The sequence below is a fragment of the Macaca thibetana genome, chromosome 1, assembly GCF_024542745.1.
Source record: "Macaca thibetana thibetana isolate TM-01 chromosome 1, ASM2454274v1, whole genome shotgun sequence".
Taxonomy (NCBI): domain Eukaryota; kingdom Metazoa; phylum Chordata; class Mammalia; order Primates; family Cercopithecidae; genus Macaca; species Macaca thibetana.
The window spans coordinates 5504633-5520141 of record NC_065578.1 but is presented as its reverse complement, the minus strand read 5'-3'; the positions used below and the strand labels follow the sequence as shown (position 1 = coordinate 5520141).

The window sequence follows — 15509 nt, the reverse complement described above, 5'->3', positions numbered from 1 at the left end:
AGAACCCTGAAGGAGGGGGATGTGGGGCTAGCGGCAGGGGTGGAGCTTGGAAGTGGGGTTCAGGAGACAGGGGGTTCATCCAGCACCCTGGACAGAGCCCTCCTTGGCTCCGCCCCATGTGGCCTCCTCCCGGCTGGCTCTGTGGATCCCTCCAGTTATCTCTCTGCCCAGTAGTTCGCAGTGTGGTTCGCGGGCGTGGCCGTTGCCCGCCAGCCGGTCGGGGGAGGGGAGCCTGGAGCAGATGGGCGGGGGACGCCAGCCAGTTTGCCGCAGCAACGGCCACGCGGCGCGAAGGCGGTCCTGGGCGGGCCACTGGGGCCCGGGCTGGCAGCCCGGGGCCCGCACCCAGGACTGTCCCGCCCGCGCGTCACGTGAGCCCTGACTGTCCTGCGGGGCAGAACCCGGACCCCTAGCCGGTGGGAATGAAAACGAGCTCCCAGGGCTCCCGGGCTGCTCCTGCTTCTTTAGGATTCCGTTTCCCCACCCAAAGCCTGGAGTGGGGTAACCAGAAGGCTCTTAACTAGGCAAGCCGCTGAAGGATTCTGCGGGGTCCTTAGAGCCGGGCGTCCAGCGACTGAGGCCGTTGTCCAGGCTTGGCCTGTTCCCAGCGTCGAGGGCTGGAGCAAGTCACGACCTCTCTCCGGACCTCGGGTTCCCCGTCCAGCTCAGCCCTTCACCCGATAAAGCAGCTGGGGGTGTGAGTCCCTCCTGCTGCTGTCCCTCGTGGGAGCCCCCATAACCGCTGGGTTCCCTGCTCCGGCCCAGGGCGGGGCTCAGAGGAGACGCTGAACCCGAGCCTGGGGAATGAATGAAGGGCAGCATTGGAGAGGAGGGGCAGTAGCTTGAGCCAGGCAAGGCCTGGCCCCACCTGGCCCTCCTGCCCTCGGGGTCACGCAGCGAAGGCCCCCAATGGCGCCCTCACAACTGCCCCGCAGGTGCTCGTGGACAACTGGGGGCCGCCACCTCGCGGTAGATAGGACATGAAGGCAGGGAGCGGGATCCCCGGGGGCGTCGCGGTCTCCCCTCCCGTCTCTACCCTGCGCAGGAACAAAGGCGGGAGGTGGGACCAGCGGACGGCCGGACTCCGCGGGGCGGGGCGGGGCGGGGCGGGGCGGGGCGGGGCAGGCGAGCAGCTCCCTTAAAGCTCCGCCGCCGGCGCGGCGCGCACTCGTCTGGCACCAGCCCGGGCCGCGCCCGGGACCTCATTCCGGACCTCGGTTTCCTTTTGCGTGGGGCTCGCAGCTGCCACCGCTTTCCAACGGAGCATGGGGCTGCCTCGCCGGGCAGGGGACGCGGCGGAGCTGCGCAAGGTGGGAACCGGGGACTGGGGGCGGGGGGGGGCACTCCGGGGACCCGTCTAACCACCGCGCCGCCGGTCCGCAGAGCCTGAAGCCGCTGCTGGAGAAGCGCCGGCGCGCGCGCATCAACCAGAGCCTGAGCCAGCTTAAGGGGCTCATCCTGCCGCTGCTGGGCCGGGAGGTGAGCGCGCCCGGGCGGAGGGCGGAGGGTCCTGGGGCGCGGAGCGGGGGCAGGGGGACGGGGTGTTCCTGCAGGAGGAACCCGCCAGGGGGTTCCGCGCGGCGCCCGAGGCGGAGCCTCGGTGGGGTGGGCGCGTCGGAGCTGACCCCACGCAGGCCACGGCGCTCCCCACACCCAGCTCCCAACTAGAGCGCGGGTGCGCCTGGTAGCCGGTCAGAGGTCTGTCTTGGTGGTTCTCTGTCCCTCTTCCTTGTGGCCGGGCGCAGAACTCCAACTGCTCGAAGCTGGAGAAGGCAGACGTCCTGGAAATGACCGTGCGCTTCCTGCAGGAGCTGCCTGCGTTGTCATGGCCCACGGCAGCGCCCGGTGAGTGAGCCCGCCCTCCCCTGCCCCGCGCCCTGCACCCCGCACCCCACCCCGTGCCTCACGCGGCTCTCTGCCCGCAGTGCCTTGCGACAGCTACCGCGAGGGCTACAGTGCCTGTGTGGCGCGCCTGGCCCGCGTGCTGCCCGCCTGCCGAGTCCTGGAGCCCGCAGTGAGCGCCCGCCTGCTGGAGCACCTGTGGCGGAGAGCGGCCAGCGCCACCCTCGACGGCGGGCGCGCTGGGGATTCCGGTGGCCCATCTGCCCCCGCCCCAACGCCCGCGTCTGCCCCGCAGCCCGCATCCGTGCCCGTGCCCTCGCCGCCCTCGCCTCCCTGCGGCCCTGGCCTCTGGCGGCCGTGGTAGCACCTCGGTCGGTCCACGGATCCTGCCGACTGCTTGGGACCTTGGGGCACTGGACAGGTTGAAGCTCTTGGTGGCGGCTGCTGTTCCCATCATGAGGGGCCAGCCCAGTACCCACACCCAGGCCGGAAGCCGGATGTTTGTGACTGGCGTGGCAGACTGAAAGTCCTGCGGCTGGGGCTTGGCTCAGGGAATAAAAGGAGCGTCCCTGCTTCAGCCCCCAACTTGGCGGGAGAAGAAAGGACAAGAGGCAGCAGGGTGAAGAAGAAGCCCCCATCCCAGCTGGTGGAGAGAGTTCTGGAACTGGACCCTGTAGCTGCGTGGGCAGCCGACACACCCACCCCAGCACTGGCACCAGACCAGAGCCAGAGCCAAGAACTGGGCAAAGTGCAGCTGTGCACCCTGCCTGCTCACTGCTCTCCCAGCCCTACCTGGGTCTACCTCCTGCCCAGCTCTGCTTGGGACTCTCTGGGCACACAGCAGCAATGGCCTAAGGGCTCTGGTCACTTCCAGGGCCCTACAGGGCAGCAGAGCAGAGCAAAAGGGTGCATAGGCCGGGAGCCGTCACCTCCACTCCTAGGCTTTTCTGCCCAGAGCCCCCAATTATAGGGGCAGTATACATCCAGGGGTCTGTGCGGTGGGGCTGGGGGATTCCTTAAGTGACTTTGAGAAGGATTTGTTTTCCCAAGCATCAGTTTCACACCTGGGCACTGCCCCCCAGGCTATGCAGTCTTTCATTGTGAGGAAGGGGCAGAACAAGAATGAGGCTGCCCTGTGGCCTCAAGGAAACTTGTGGCTTTGGAGGGTCTGACTCCAGCACAGAGTCTGTGCCAATGTGGGGTGAGCAGGACCCCTGCCATGGAGCAGCAGGAATTAGAGGGATGGAGCAGGTTAAAGAATGGGAAACACCTTCTCTTGTTTTTTTTCCTTGCAAACTACTCCCTGCTACTCATTGAGACTGGTTACCGGAAGCAACTTGTTAAGATTTTTCTTTCTGGGTGGGTGCGGTGGCTCATGCCTGTAATCCCAGCACTTTGGGAGGCCAAGGCGGGTGGATCACCTGAGGTCAGGAGTTCGAGACCAGCTTAGCCAATATGGTGAAACCCCGTCTCTACTAAAAATACAAAAATTAGCCGGGTATAGTGGCATGTGCCAGCTACTCGGGAGGCTGAGGCAGGAGAATCATTTGAACCTGGGAGGCAGAGGTTGCAGTGAGCCAAGATTGAGCCATTGTACTCCAGCCTGGGCGACAGAGCAAGACTCCGTCTCAAAAAAATTATTTTTTCTTTCTTTTCCATGGAGGCCTGGAGTCTCTGCGAAGGCTAGGGAGGGGCTGCTGATCCCACGAGTGCCCACGAGGAGGTGGGGAGGCACTGGTGGCCCATAATCAGGCAAACACCCATCATTTCATGCGGGATTCATGAAATCATAGTCAGGCAAACACCTGTCATTTCATGGCTGAGCATTTGCAGAAGGTGGAGGATTCTCCCCCGAATCCCCAAATCAGCAGCCTGTGCTAGGGACCAGAGCACCAGGGGCAAGAAGACAGAACCGATGTGGGGGTGAGGATGGTCACTAAATCCGACTGTGCCACACAAGCCCATGATGACCTTGGCACTGGTTTTGGGTGGCAGGATATGAAGGAAGCTGTGAGCATTATTGAAAAAATCATTGTTAAGCCAACAGGGTGATGCTCCCAGCAAGGCTGTGCTGTCTTCTCACCTCCCTGGGCCCAGAAGGTTAGATTGTAAGCTCCTGGAGGGAAAGGCTGGGGCTGAGTGCACCTCCATGTCCCCAAGGCACAGGCTGCACAGTGGGTGCTCCCTGAACATAGTGGACTAGTGAGCAGGGGACGAGAGGACGACCCTGTAAAGAGCCTTGGAGAGTTCGGCATTTCTCTTAACTCCCACTCCCATGCCCTGGGATCACTGTTGGATATTTACTCCGTGAGGACAAATACTGGGGAGGTGTGGAGAGAAGGGAGGGCAGGTTCCTCTTACTTTCACCCATTTCTGAGAACGAGTGCCTGTTGGCACTGTCTTCGTGAGCCTCCGGGAGCAGGTAACCTGTGGCCCAAGCCCACCTAGGACTCCACATCAGGTAGGCACAGGACTGGCCCCTTGTCACCATAAAAACTCTCAGTACAGGTTTAAACTCCGTGAGAACTAACCAGCCAGGGGGACCCTTGCTTCATCTCAGCCATGCTTGCCACCTCTAGCTTCTGAGAGTCCATCTCAGTTCGCAGTTCTGTGACTTGCATTGACCTGGCTCCAATCAAGCTACAACGCAAGCAGTCGGCGGGAGGGGTATTGTAGATGGGCCAGTGACTCACAGGGTCAGGCGCTTGGGGGAGCCTGAGTCAGGAGGCCAGTGGGCCCTGGAAGGGAGGGGGCAAGTCCGGGTGGGTGAGGTTCTGGGCCCCAGGCAAGAAGGCAGAATTTTTCAGCAAGGGTGTGTGCAAGAGCTGCCCAGAAGGTCTCTGCTGGCTCTCCAAGTCAGGCTTGTGAAATAGGAACGCCAACATCCTCCTCCACAGGCAGTGGCAGGTACCTCCTCCTGCCAGCTCCTCAGGTGCCCCCCAAGCTCTGTCTAATGGCCAAAGGTGAGCGCAGGGTGGTGGGCTTTTCCTGTGCAGAGGGAGACTGATTCAAAGGGTCATTTATGACCCTTCACGTGTCCCACATCCTGCCCAATGGCCAGGTCTCGGGATGCCTGTTCCAAGATGGTTCTGTGACTGTGTGTGACTGTCTGATGATCGCCCCAGCTGGGGAAAAGGCTTCCATGTCTCTTCCTCATAAAACTAGTGGGCGAGGCCGGCGCGGTGGCTCACGCCTGTAATGCCAGCACTTTGGGAGACCAAGGTGGGCAGATCACCTGAGGTCAGGAGTTCAAGACCAGCCTGGCCAACATGGTGAAACCCTGTCTCTACAAAAATACAAAAATTAGCTGGGCATGATGGCGGGTGCCTGTAACCCCAGCTACTTGGGAGGCTGAGGCGGGAGAATCACTTGAACCCAGGAACTGAAGGTTGCAGTGAGTCGAGATTGCACCACTGCACTCCAGCCTGGGTGACGGAGTGAGGCTCCATCTCAAAAGCAAACAAACAAACAAACAAACTAGCGGGTGAAATGATTCAGTGACCCAAGGACAGCCAGAGCACTAAGCTGCTGGGAAGCCGTCTGTGCTGAAATGGAGATTTCCCAGGAAACTCAGGCTTGGGACAGGCCCCTGCCTGTTCCTCGGGCACCAGGTGATTAGGAGAGGTCGAATCTCATTTCCACGAGAGTGAGGATGAAGAGTGGGCTGCCAAAGAGGACTCCTCTCATAAACATTGACAAATTGCTCTGCCCCGCCTGTGATACCAAACTCCTCCTGCGGTCTGGGATCCTGAGTGTCCTGCGGGTTCATCTCGGACGGGCGGTGCACGAACAGACTGCAGGGAACGTCTGGGAGAACCAGCTTCACAACAGATATAATAAGGAAGAAGTTTGAAATATTGCAAGAATTGCGAAAGTGTGACACACAGATACAAAGTGGGCACATGCTCGTGGGAAAATGGTGCCAACAGACTTGCTTGACTCTGGAGTTACCACGAACCTTCAATTTGTTTAAAAAAAAAGCAATATCTGTGAAGTGCAATAAAGTGAACTGCAATAAAATGGGGTGTGCCTGTACTTGTGTTGAGACAGGGTCTTGCTCTGTCTGGAGTGTAGTGGTGCAATCACGGCTCACTACAGCCTTGAATTCCTGGGCTCAAGCCATCCTCCCACTTCAGCCTCCTGACTAGCTGGGACTACAGGCGCACGCTGCCACGCCCAGCTAATTGTTTGTTTGTTTGTAGAGATGAGGTCTTGCTGCATTGCCCATGCTGGTCTTGAACTCCTGGGCTCAAGCGATCCTCCCCCACTTCACCCTCCTAAAGTGCTGGAATTACAGGATGAGCCACCTCGCCCAGACTGCCTGTACTTTTAAGAAAACATTCCAGGTTTCTAAAGCCATTGTAGAGAGGAGCTAACCCAGCCAATGATGCTGCTTCTGCTAGCTTTACTTCTTGTTTGAGCTCCCTTCAAGTGTGGACGGATCTCTGGGGGCTGTGTGAGTGCCTGCGTGTGTGTAGGTGTGCATGTGTGTGCGTTTGTGTGTCCCTGTGTAACTGTGTTGCTGTGGCTGCCCTTCAGAGAGCTGCCTGGGCATGCAGTGTCAGGGAGAAGGCAGCCACCCACCAAGGCTTCCCAGTGAGTAACTAGTTTCACTTGGGGTTTTCAAAGGCTCTGATGAAGCCCCAGGCACTTAAAGCAGCTCTAAGGCTCAATAATGGTTTCAGGAGCGTGAGAATGGATCTAGAGAACACGCCCCACACATGTGGTGTCTTGTTACCCGAGGTCCACTGGGGGGCAGCAGGGAGCAGGGGCCAGGCAGCTGGTCCAGGACCAGGCTCAGGAATGAGGGGTTCCCTGGCCTGGGGGTGAGGCCTGAAGGAAGAAGATTCCAGGCTGAATATGTGTCCACCGCTGGTTCTGTCGTGGAGGGGGAACCAGACAGCCTTGCATCTTGGTGTTCGTTATGTTAGGATTTTTCACAAATTTCAGGCAGCGCAGGACAATCTTAAAGAAGAATAAACCAGGCTGGGCATGGTGGCTCACGCCTGTAATCCCAGCACTTTGGGAGACCGAGGCGGGTGGATCACGAGGTTAGGAGTTCGAGACCAGCCTGGTCAATATGGTGAAACCCAATCTCTACTAAAAATACAAAAATTAGCTGGGTGTGGTGGTGCGCGCCTGTAGTCCCAGCTGCTCGGGAGGCTGAGGCAGGAGAATTGCTTGAACCCACCCAGGAGGTAGAGGTTGCAGTGAGCCGAGATTATGCCACTGCACTCCAGCCTGGGTGACAGCGCAAGACTCCGTCTCAAAAAAAAAAAAAAAAGAACCTTTGTAGACCTCAAAAATCAGAGGCAGGCTGGGCGCGGTGGCTCATGCCTGTAATCCCAGAACTTTGGGAGGCCGAGATAGGTGGATCACTTGAGGTCAGGAATTTGAGACCAGCCTGGTCAACATGGTGAAATCCCTTCTCTACTAAAAATACAAAAATTAGCTGGGCAATGTGGAGTGGGGCGGGGGGTTGGGGGGGTGGGGGCAAGGCGGCTCACACCTGTAATCCCAGCACTTTGGGAGGCCGAGACAGCCAGATCACTTGAGGCCAGGAGTTTGAGGCCAGCCTGGTCAACATGGCGAAATCCGAGCTGTACCAAAAATACAAAAATTAGTCGGACATGGTGGTGGGTGTCTGTAGTCCCAGCTATTTGGGAGGCTGAGGCAGGAGAATCGCTTGAACCCAGAGGTAGAGGTTACATTGGCCCTGTTCACGTCACTACACTCCAGCCTGGGCAACAGAGTGAGACTCTATCTCACACACACAAAAAATCAGAGGCAGATCCAGGTTTTGTAGGAACTAAACTTTGAGGCCCTTTGTAGTTGAACTAATCTAAAATTATGAACATAGATTTCTAAGTATGAAAATGAATATTTATTCAGAATGAAAAATAAGTCATATTAACTAGTGGTGCTTGGAGATTCACATCTCATCCTTTTGGCTTCTCTTTTCATAGGATGCTTCCAGCTGGCACACCTGGCCTCCCCTCCATGCTCAGAACTGCCTCCTACTCTACATCCAGGCTCCTGAGCAGCCCCCAGCTTAAGCCTCAGCAGCTCGAGGGTAAATCCACCTCTGCCCAGAACTGACTCTGGATCTGCCCCAGTGACAATAACAAGATAAATGCCTTCCATTCTCTTCATACTTTCAGGATGTAATCCACATATTTACACAGTGTTTCATCAGTTGCGGTAATGTTTGTTTTGTTTCTTGTTCCTTTGTACCTATCTGGGAAGCCTGTGCAATTCAGATGTCCAAGCCCACTTCCAGAAGTTCTCATTCCCTGTGCTTGAGTCAATGGCTGCAGACCATACATCTGAGGGCAAGTTAATCTGCTCTAACAAAGATACCACATCTGAGAATGGTGGTTGGCAGGGGCTAGGGGGTGGGAAGAATGGGGAGTTGGTGCTTAATGGTTACAGAGATTCAGTTTTGCAAGAGGAAAAGAGCTCTGGAGATGGATGGTGCTGATGGCTGCACAACAATGTGAATGTGCATGATGCTTAAAAATGGTTAAGATGGGCCGGGCGCGGTGGCTCACGCCTGTAATCCCAGCACTTTAGGAGGACAAGGCGCGTGGATCACAAGGTCAGGAGATCGAGACCATCCTGGCTAACACAGTGAAACCCCCGTCTCTACTAAAAATACAAAAAATTAGCTGGGCGCAGTGACGGGCGTCTGTAGTCCCAGCTACTCGGGAGGCTGAGGCAGGAGAATGGCATGAACCCGGGGGGCAGAGCTTGCAGTGAGCCAAGATCATGCCACTGCACTCCAGGCTGGGCGACAGAGCGAGACTCCGTCTCAAAAAAAAAAAAAGGTTAAGATGTGCCGGGCACAGTATCTCACGTCTGTAATCCCAGCACTTTGGGAGGGCAAGATGAGAGGATTGCTTGAGCCCAGGAGTTTGAGACCAGCCTGGGCAACACAGTGAGACCTCATCTTTACTAAAAATCAAAAGAAATAGCCAGGCGTGGTGGCGTGTGCCTACAATCCCAGCTACTTAGGAGGCTGAGGTGGGAGGATTGCTTGAGCCTGGTAAATCAAGGCTGCAGTGAGCCAAAATGACACCACTGCATTCCAGCGTAGACCACAGAGCAAGACCCTATCTCAAAAAAATAAATAAAGGTTAAGATGGTTAATTTTTATTTTTTATCTTTTGAGATGGAATTTTGCTCTTCTCACCCAGGCTGGAGTACAGTGGCATGATCTCCGCTCACTGCAACCTCCACCTCCTGGGTTCAAGAGATTCTCCTGCCTCAGCCTCCTGAGTAGCTGGGACAACAGGCAACCACCACCATGCCCGGCTAATTTTTGTATTTTTATTAGAGATGGGGTTTCACCATATTGGCCAGGCTGGTCTCGAACTCCTGACCTCAGGTGATCCACCCACCTCAGCCTCCCAAAGTGCTGGGATTATAGGCGTTGAGCTACCATGCCTGACCAAGATGGTTAATTTTATGTTATGTGTATTTTACTATCAAAATAAAAAGCCAAACCCCCAAAAGACACTATATCTGCAATGGGGGCTGCTACTTGGCTGAGTTTGCTCTAGTTCTTTAGGGTCCATCTGGTTTTTGTAGGATCTAAACTAACTAATGCAATGAGGATATGATGGAACCTTTTCGTCTTTAGGAGTGACATCCGTTTTTGGCATCCTCTGGGATTCCAGATTGCTCTGAATCTCTTGGGGGCAGGGAGCAGTGTTGAATTTATACGTGACCTTCCCCTCTGTGATAGCTCTCACCACAGGCCAAAGAATTAATGTGGGGGCTGTGCCAAGTATCAAGTCTTTATATTCCAGTTACACATTCGAGGACCAGAGAAATGGCCACAGTGGCCACTCACCCAGTGGACCCATTGCAAGCCACACAAGGCCAGGATTCCTTTCAATCTGGCCACCACCATGTCACCACTCTGAGAGGGACAGATGATGACCTTGGATCTCAGGATCAATGTGAGCTTCAACACTATGTCCAATGGTCTTAGAAATGTGTGTGTATTCCGCCCTTCCTATGGCACAATAACCCAATAAATGCTGTAAGTTTCTTTGGGGAAAGCCAGGTAAGTCATTCCCGTGTACTTTTGCTGCCAGTTGCAAGGTCCTTCTCCTGGGGACCCAGCCTTCCTTCCTGGTCTGAAAACTGTTTCAGGTATGGGAGGATCCTTACTTTTTATTCGGGCCATTGCCACAGTCTCCTGACCATCCTTTGTTTCCTTTAATTGTCCAGTCCATATAGTGCCCTTGCTGGCCGCTCCAGCCTGGGACTTCAAAGCCGCAGGGGGCCATGCGTGGTGACTCACACCTGCAATCCCAGAACTTTGGGCAGCCGAGGCAGGCGGATCACTTGAGGTCAGGAGTTTGAGACCCGCCTGACTAACATGGTGAAACCCTGTCTCTACTAAAAATACAAAAAAAAAAAAAAAAAAAAATTAACCGGGTATAGTGGCTTGCGCCTGTAATCCCAGCTACTTGGGACACTGAGGCAGGAGAATTGCTTGTACCCATGAGGCACAGGTTGCAGTGAGCCAAGATTGCGCCACTGCATTCCAGCCTGGGTGACGGAGCGAGACTCCATCTCAAAAACAAAACACAAACAAGCATGATGATAAAAGGGTCATTTCATCAAGAAGATAAAGACATTTCTATTTTGAAATGTATATATTTTTTGCTTTGTTTTTTTGAGACGGAGTCCCCCTCTGTCACCCATGCTGGAATGCAGTGGTGTGATCTCAGCTCACTACAAACTCTGCCTCCCGGGTTCACGCCATTCTCCTGCCTCAGCCTCCTGAGTAGCTGGGACTACAGGTGCCCACCACCACGCCTGGCTAATTTTTTGTATTTTTAGTAGAGACAGGGTTTCACCATGTTAGCCAGGATGGTCTCGATCTCCTGACCTTGTGATCCACCCACCTCGGCCTCCCAAAGTGCTGGGATTACAGGCTTGAGCCACCGCACCTGGCCTGAAATATATTTTTATTGACATTTTGATACCTGCCATTTCTTTTTTTTTTTTTTTTTTTTTTTTTTTGAGACAGAGTCTCTCTCTGTAGCCCAGGCTGGAGTGCAGTGGTGTGATCTCAGCTCATTGCAAGCTCTGCCTCCTGGGTTCACGCCATTCTTCTGCCTCAGCCTCCCGAGTAGCTGGGACTACAGGTGCCTGCCACCTCGCCTGGCTAGTTTTTTCTATTTTTTAGTAGAGACGAGGTTTCACCGTGTTAGCCAGGATGGTCTCGATCTCCTGACCTCGTGATCCGCCCATCTCGGCCTCCCAAAGCGCTGGGATTACAGGCTTGAGCCACCGCGCCCGGCCTGATACCTGCCATTTCTTTGTGTTGGGAACATTACAATTCTTCTCTTCCGGCTATTTGGAAATGTGTGTGTGTGTGTGTATCTGTGTGTTTACTTATTTACTTATTTTAGAAACAGGATCTCGTTGTGTTGCCCAGGCTGGAGTGCAGTGGTGCAATCACAGCTCACTGTAATCTCCAATTCCTGGGCTCAAGGGACTCTCCTGCCTCTGCCTCCCAAATAGCTAGGACGACAGGTTCATGCCACCATGCTGGGATAACTTTTTAAAAACATTTTGGCCGGGCGCAGTGGCTCACGCCTGTAATTCCAGCACTTTGGGAGGCCGAGGTGGGCGGATTGTGAGGTCAGGAGATCAAGACCATCCTGGCTAACACGGTGAAACCCCATCTCTACTAAAAATACAAAAAAATTAGCCAGGCATGGTGGCGGGCACCTGTAGTCCCAGCTACTCGGGAGGCTGAGGCAGGAGAATGGCGTGAACCCGGGAGGCAGAGCTTGTAGTGAACTGAGATTGCGCCACTGCACTCCAACCTGGGCGACAAAATAAAAAAAAAGGTTAAGATAGGCCAGGCATGTAGCTCACGCCTGTAATCCGAGAACTTTGGGAAGCCGAGGCAGGCAGATCACTTGAGGTCAGGAGTTTGAGACCAGCCTGGCTAACATGGTGAAACCCTGTCTCTACTAAAAATACAAAAAAAAAAAAAAAAAAAAAAAAAAAAATTAACCGGGTATAGTGGCTTGCGCCTGTAATCCCAGCTACTTGGGACACTGAGGCAGGAGAATTCCTTGTACCCATGAGGCACAGGTTGCAGTGAGCCAAGATTGCGCCACTGCATTCCAGCCTGGGTGACGGAGCGAGACTCCATCTCAAAAACAAAACACAAGCATGATGATGAAAGGGTCATTTCGTCAAGAAGATAAATACATTTCTATTCTGAAATATATTTTTATTGATATTTTGATACCTGCCATTTCTTTGTGTTGGGAACATTACAATTCTTCTCTTCTGGCTATTTGGAAATGTGTGTGTGTGTTTCTGTGTGTGTGTGTGTGTGTGTGTGTTTACTTATTTACTTATTTTAGACACAGGGTCTCGTGTCAGCCAGGCTGGAGTGCAGTGGTGCAATCACAGCTCACTGTAATCTCCAATTCCTGGGCTCAAAGGACTCTCCTGCCTCTGCCTCCCAAATAGCTAGGACGACAGGTTCATGCCACCATGCTGGGATAACTTTTTAAAAACATTTTGGCTGGGCGCGGTGGCTCACGCCTGTAATTCCAGCACTTTGCGGGGGGCTGAGGTGGGTGGATAGCGAGGTCAGGAGATCGAGACCATCTTGGCTAACACGGTGAAACCCCGTCTCTACTAAAAATACAAAAAATTAGCTGGGCGCGGTGGCGGGCGCCTGTAGTCCCAGCTACTCGGGAGGCTGAGGCAGGAGAATGGCATGAACCCGGGAGGCGGAGCTTGCAGTGAACCTAGATCGCACCACTGCACTCCAGCCTGGGCAACAGAGCGAGACTCTGTCTCAAAAAAAAAAAAAAATTTGTGGAGACACGGTCTCACTATGTTGCCCAGGCGGGCCTTGAACATCTGGCCTCAAAGAATCCTCAGCCTCACAAAGTGTTGGGATTACAGGAATGAACATATTTTTTACTGATATTTGGCGCCTGTCCTTTCTTTGTGTTGGATACATTACAATTTTAAAAATTCCAAATGTGAGCCAACCAGGTGGTACTTGCCTGTAATCCCAGCACTTTGAGAGGCTGAGCCAAGAGGATCACTTCAGCCCAAGAGTTTGAGACCAGCCTGGGCAACATGGCAAAACCCTATCTCTACAAAAAAATAAAGAAGTTAACTAGGCGTGGTGGCACACACCTACGGTCCCAGCTACTCAGACGGCTGAGGTGACAGGATCGCTTGAGCCCAGGAAGTTGGAGCTGCAGTGAGCACGATCAAGCCACTGCCCTCCAGCCTGGGCAACAGAGCAAGGTCCCGTCTAAAAAAAAAAAAAAAAATCCAAATGTGTATGCACTTAGTAACAGGGCTTCAAAATATAAGAAGTAAAAACTGGTACCTGAAAGAAATACTCAAATTCACAATTATAGTTGGGGATTTCAACACTCCTCTCAGAGTAAGTGATAAAACAAGTAGACAGAAAGCCAGAAAAGGTATAGAAGGCTTGAACAACCTTATCAATAAACTCAGACTAATTGACCATTCTTGAATGTTACACCCAACATCAGCTATTCTATTCACATTCTGAAGGGCTTGTAGAACAGTCACCAAAGACAGGCCATCTGCTGGGCCATAAAACAAGTCTCAATAGACTTACAGGAACTGAAATTATACAGTGTAGGTTCTTTGACCACACAGAATTAAATTAAAAATCAACAACAGAAAGATAGCCAGAAACTGGCAGGGCATGGTCCTAATCCCAGCACTTTGGGAGGCCTCGGCGGGTGGATCACTTGAGGTCAGGAGTTTGAGACCAGTCTGGCGAAACTGGGTTTCTACTAAAAATACAAAAATTTCAACATGGTGAAACTGGGTTTTTACTAAAAAATATAGAAATTATTTGGGCATGGTGGCGGGCGCCTGGAATCCCAGCTACTCGGGAGGTTGAGGCAGGAGAATTGCTTGAACCCAGGAGGCAGAGGTTGCAGTGAGCCAAGATCAGACCACTGCACTCCAGCCTGGGTGACAAAAGTGAAACTCTGTCTCAAAATAAATAAATAAATAAATATATAAATTTAAAAATAAATACATAAAAAATTAAAAAAAATAGCCGGGCATGGTGGCACTTGCCTGCTATCCCAGCTATTCTGGAGGCTGAGGCAAAAGAATTGCTTTAACCCAGGAGGCGGAGGTTGCAGTGAGCCAAGATTGTACCCTGCACTCCAGCCTGGGCAACAAGAACAAAACTCCATAAAAATAATAATAATAATAATTATAAAGAAAGATAAAAGACAGCGAGAGCTAGAAAATCCTCAGATTCCTGGAAATTAAACACATTTTTTTTTTTTTTTTTTGAGACGGAGTCTCGCTCTGTCACACAGGCTGGAATGCAGTGGCTTGATCTCGGCTCACTGCAATCTCTGCCTCCCAGGTTCAAGTGATTCTCATGCCTCAGCCTCCCGAGTAGCTGGGAACTACAGGTGTGTGCCATCACTCCCAGCTAAGTTTTTGTATTTTTAATAGAGATGGTTTTTAATTTTGTTGGCCAGGATGGTCTTGATCTCCTGACCTCGTAAACAGCCTGCCTCGGCCTCCCAAAGTGCTGGGCTGGGATTACAGGTGTGAGCCACTGCACCTGGCCCCTTTTTTTTTTTTTTTTTTTTGAGACGGAGTTTTGCTCTTGTTGCCCAGGCTGGAGTGCAATGGTACCATCTCAGCTCACTGCAACCTCTGCCTCCTGGGTTCAAGTGATTCTCCTGCCTCAGCCTCCAGAGTATCTAGGATTACGGGCATGCACCACCATGCCTGGCTAATTTTGTATTTTCAGTAGAGATGTTGTTTCACCATGTTGGTCTGGCTGGTCTCGAACTCGTGACCTCAAGCAATCTGCCCTCCTCGGCCTCCCAGAGTGCTGGGATTACAGGCATGAGCCGCCCTGTCTGGCCTGAAATTAAACAAATTAAACAATGACTTATAAATAACTAATGAGTCAAAGACACAAGGAAAACTTGAGAATGTTATGAACTAAATGGAAATGAAAATACAAGATAGCAAGATTTATGGGATACAGCTAAAGCAAGCGGGTACATTTAGAGTTTTTTCTTTTTTTTTGGAGATGGAATCTTGCTCTGTCACCCAGGCTGGAGTGCAGTGGCACGATCTTCGCTCACTGCAACTTCTGCCTTCCAGGTCCAAGCGATTCTCCTGTCTCAGCCTCTAGAGTAGCTGAGACTACAGGTGCATGCCACCACGCCAGGCTAATTTTTTGTATTTTAGTAGAGACAGGGTTTCACCATATTGCCCAGGCTGGTCTCGAACTCCTGACCTCAGGCAATCACCCTGCCTTGGCCCCCCAAAATGCTAGGATTATAGGCGTGAGCCACAGCGCCCGGCCTGTGGGTACATTCAGAGTTGTAAAAGATTATGCTAGAAAAGTAACATCTAGGGTGCGGTGGCTCATGCCTGTAATCCCAACACTTTGGGAGGCCCAGACGGGTGGATCATCTGAGGTTGGGAGTTCCAGACCAGCCCGATCAACATGGAGAAACCCCGTCTTCACTAAAAATACAAAATTAGCCAGGCATGGTGGCACATGCCTGTACTCCCAGCCACTTGGGAGGCTGAGGCAGGAGACTTACTTGAACCTGGGAGGCAGATGTTGTGGTAAGTCA

General features: G+C 53.0%; 4 protein-coding genes across 6 annotated transcripts in view; 3 read left to right on the top strand and 1 right to left on the bottom strand.

The window, feature by feature from the left end:
• Positions 1–15509, top strand: part of RPL22 (ribosomal protein L22) — a 286932-nt gene that overhangs the window by 42036 nt on the left and 229387 nt on the right. The window lies entirely within an intron of this gene.
• Positions 1–15509, bottom strand: part of THAP3 (THAP domain containing 3) — a 399270-nt gene that overhangs the window by 215390 nt on the left and 168371 nt on the right. The window lies entirely within an intron of this gene.
• The window catches only part of ACOT7 (acyl-CoA thioesterase 7), a 193562-nt gene that overhangs the window by 30912 nt on the left and 147141 nt on the right, over positions 1–15509 (top strand). The window lies entirely within an intron of this gene.
• Positions 1167–3174, top strand: HES2 (hes family bHLH transcription factor 2). The gene is made up of 4 exons (XM_050787434.1): positions 1167–1310; positions 1384–1479; positions 1746–1845; positions 1926–3174. Exons 1-4 carry the CDS (start codon positions 1266–1268, stop codon positions 2204–2206), a joined length of 522 nt encoding a protein of 173 aa, XP_050643391.1. The 5' UTR covers positions 1167–1265; the 3' UTR covers positions 2207–3174.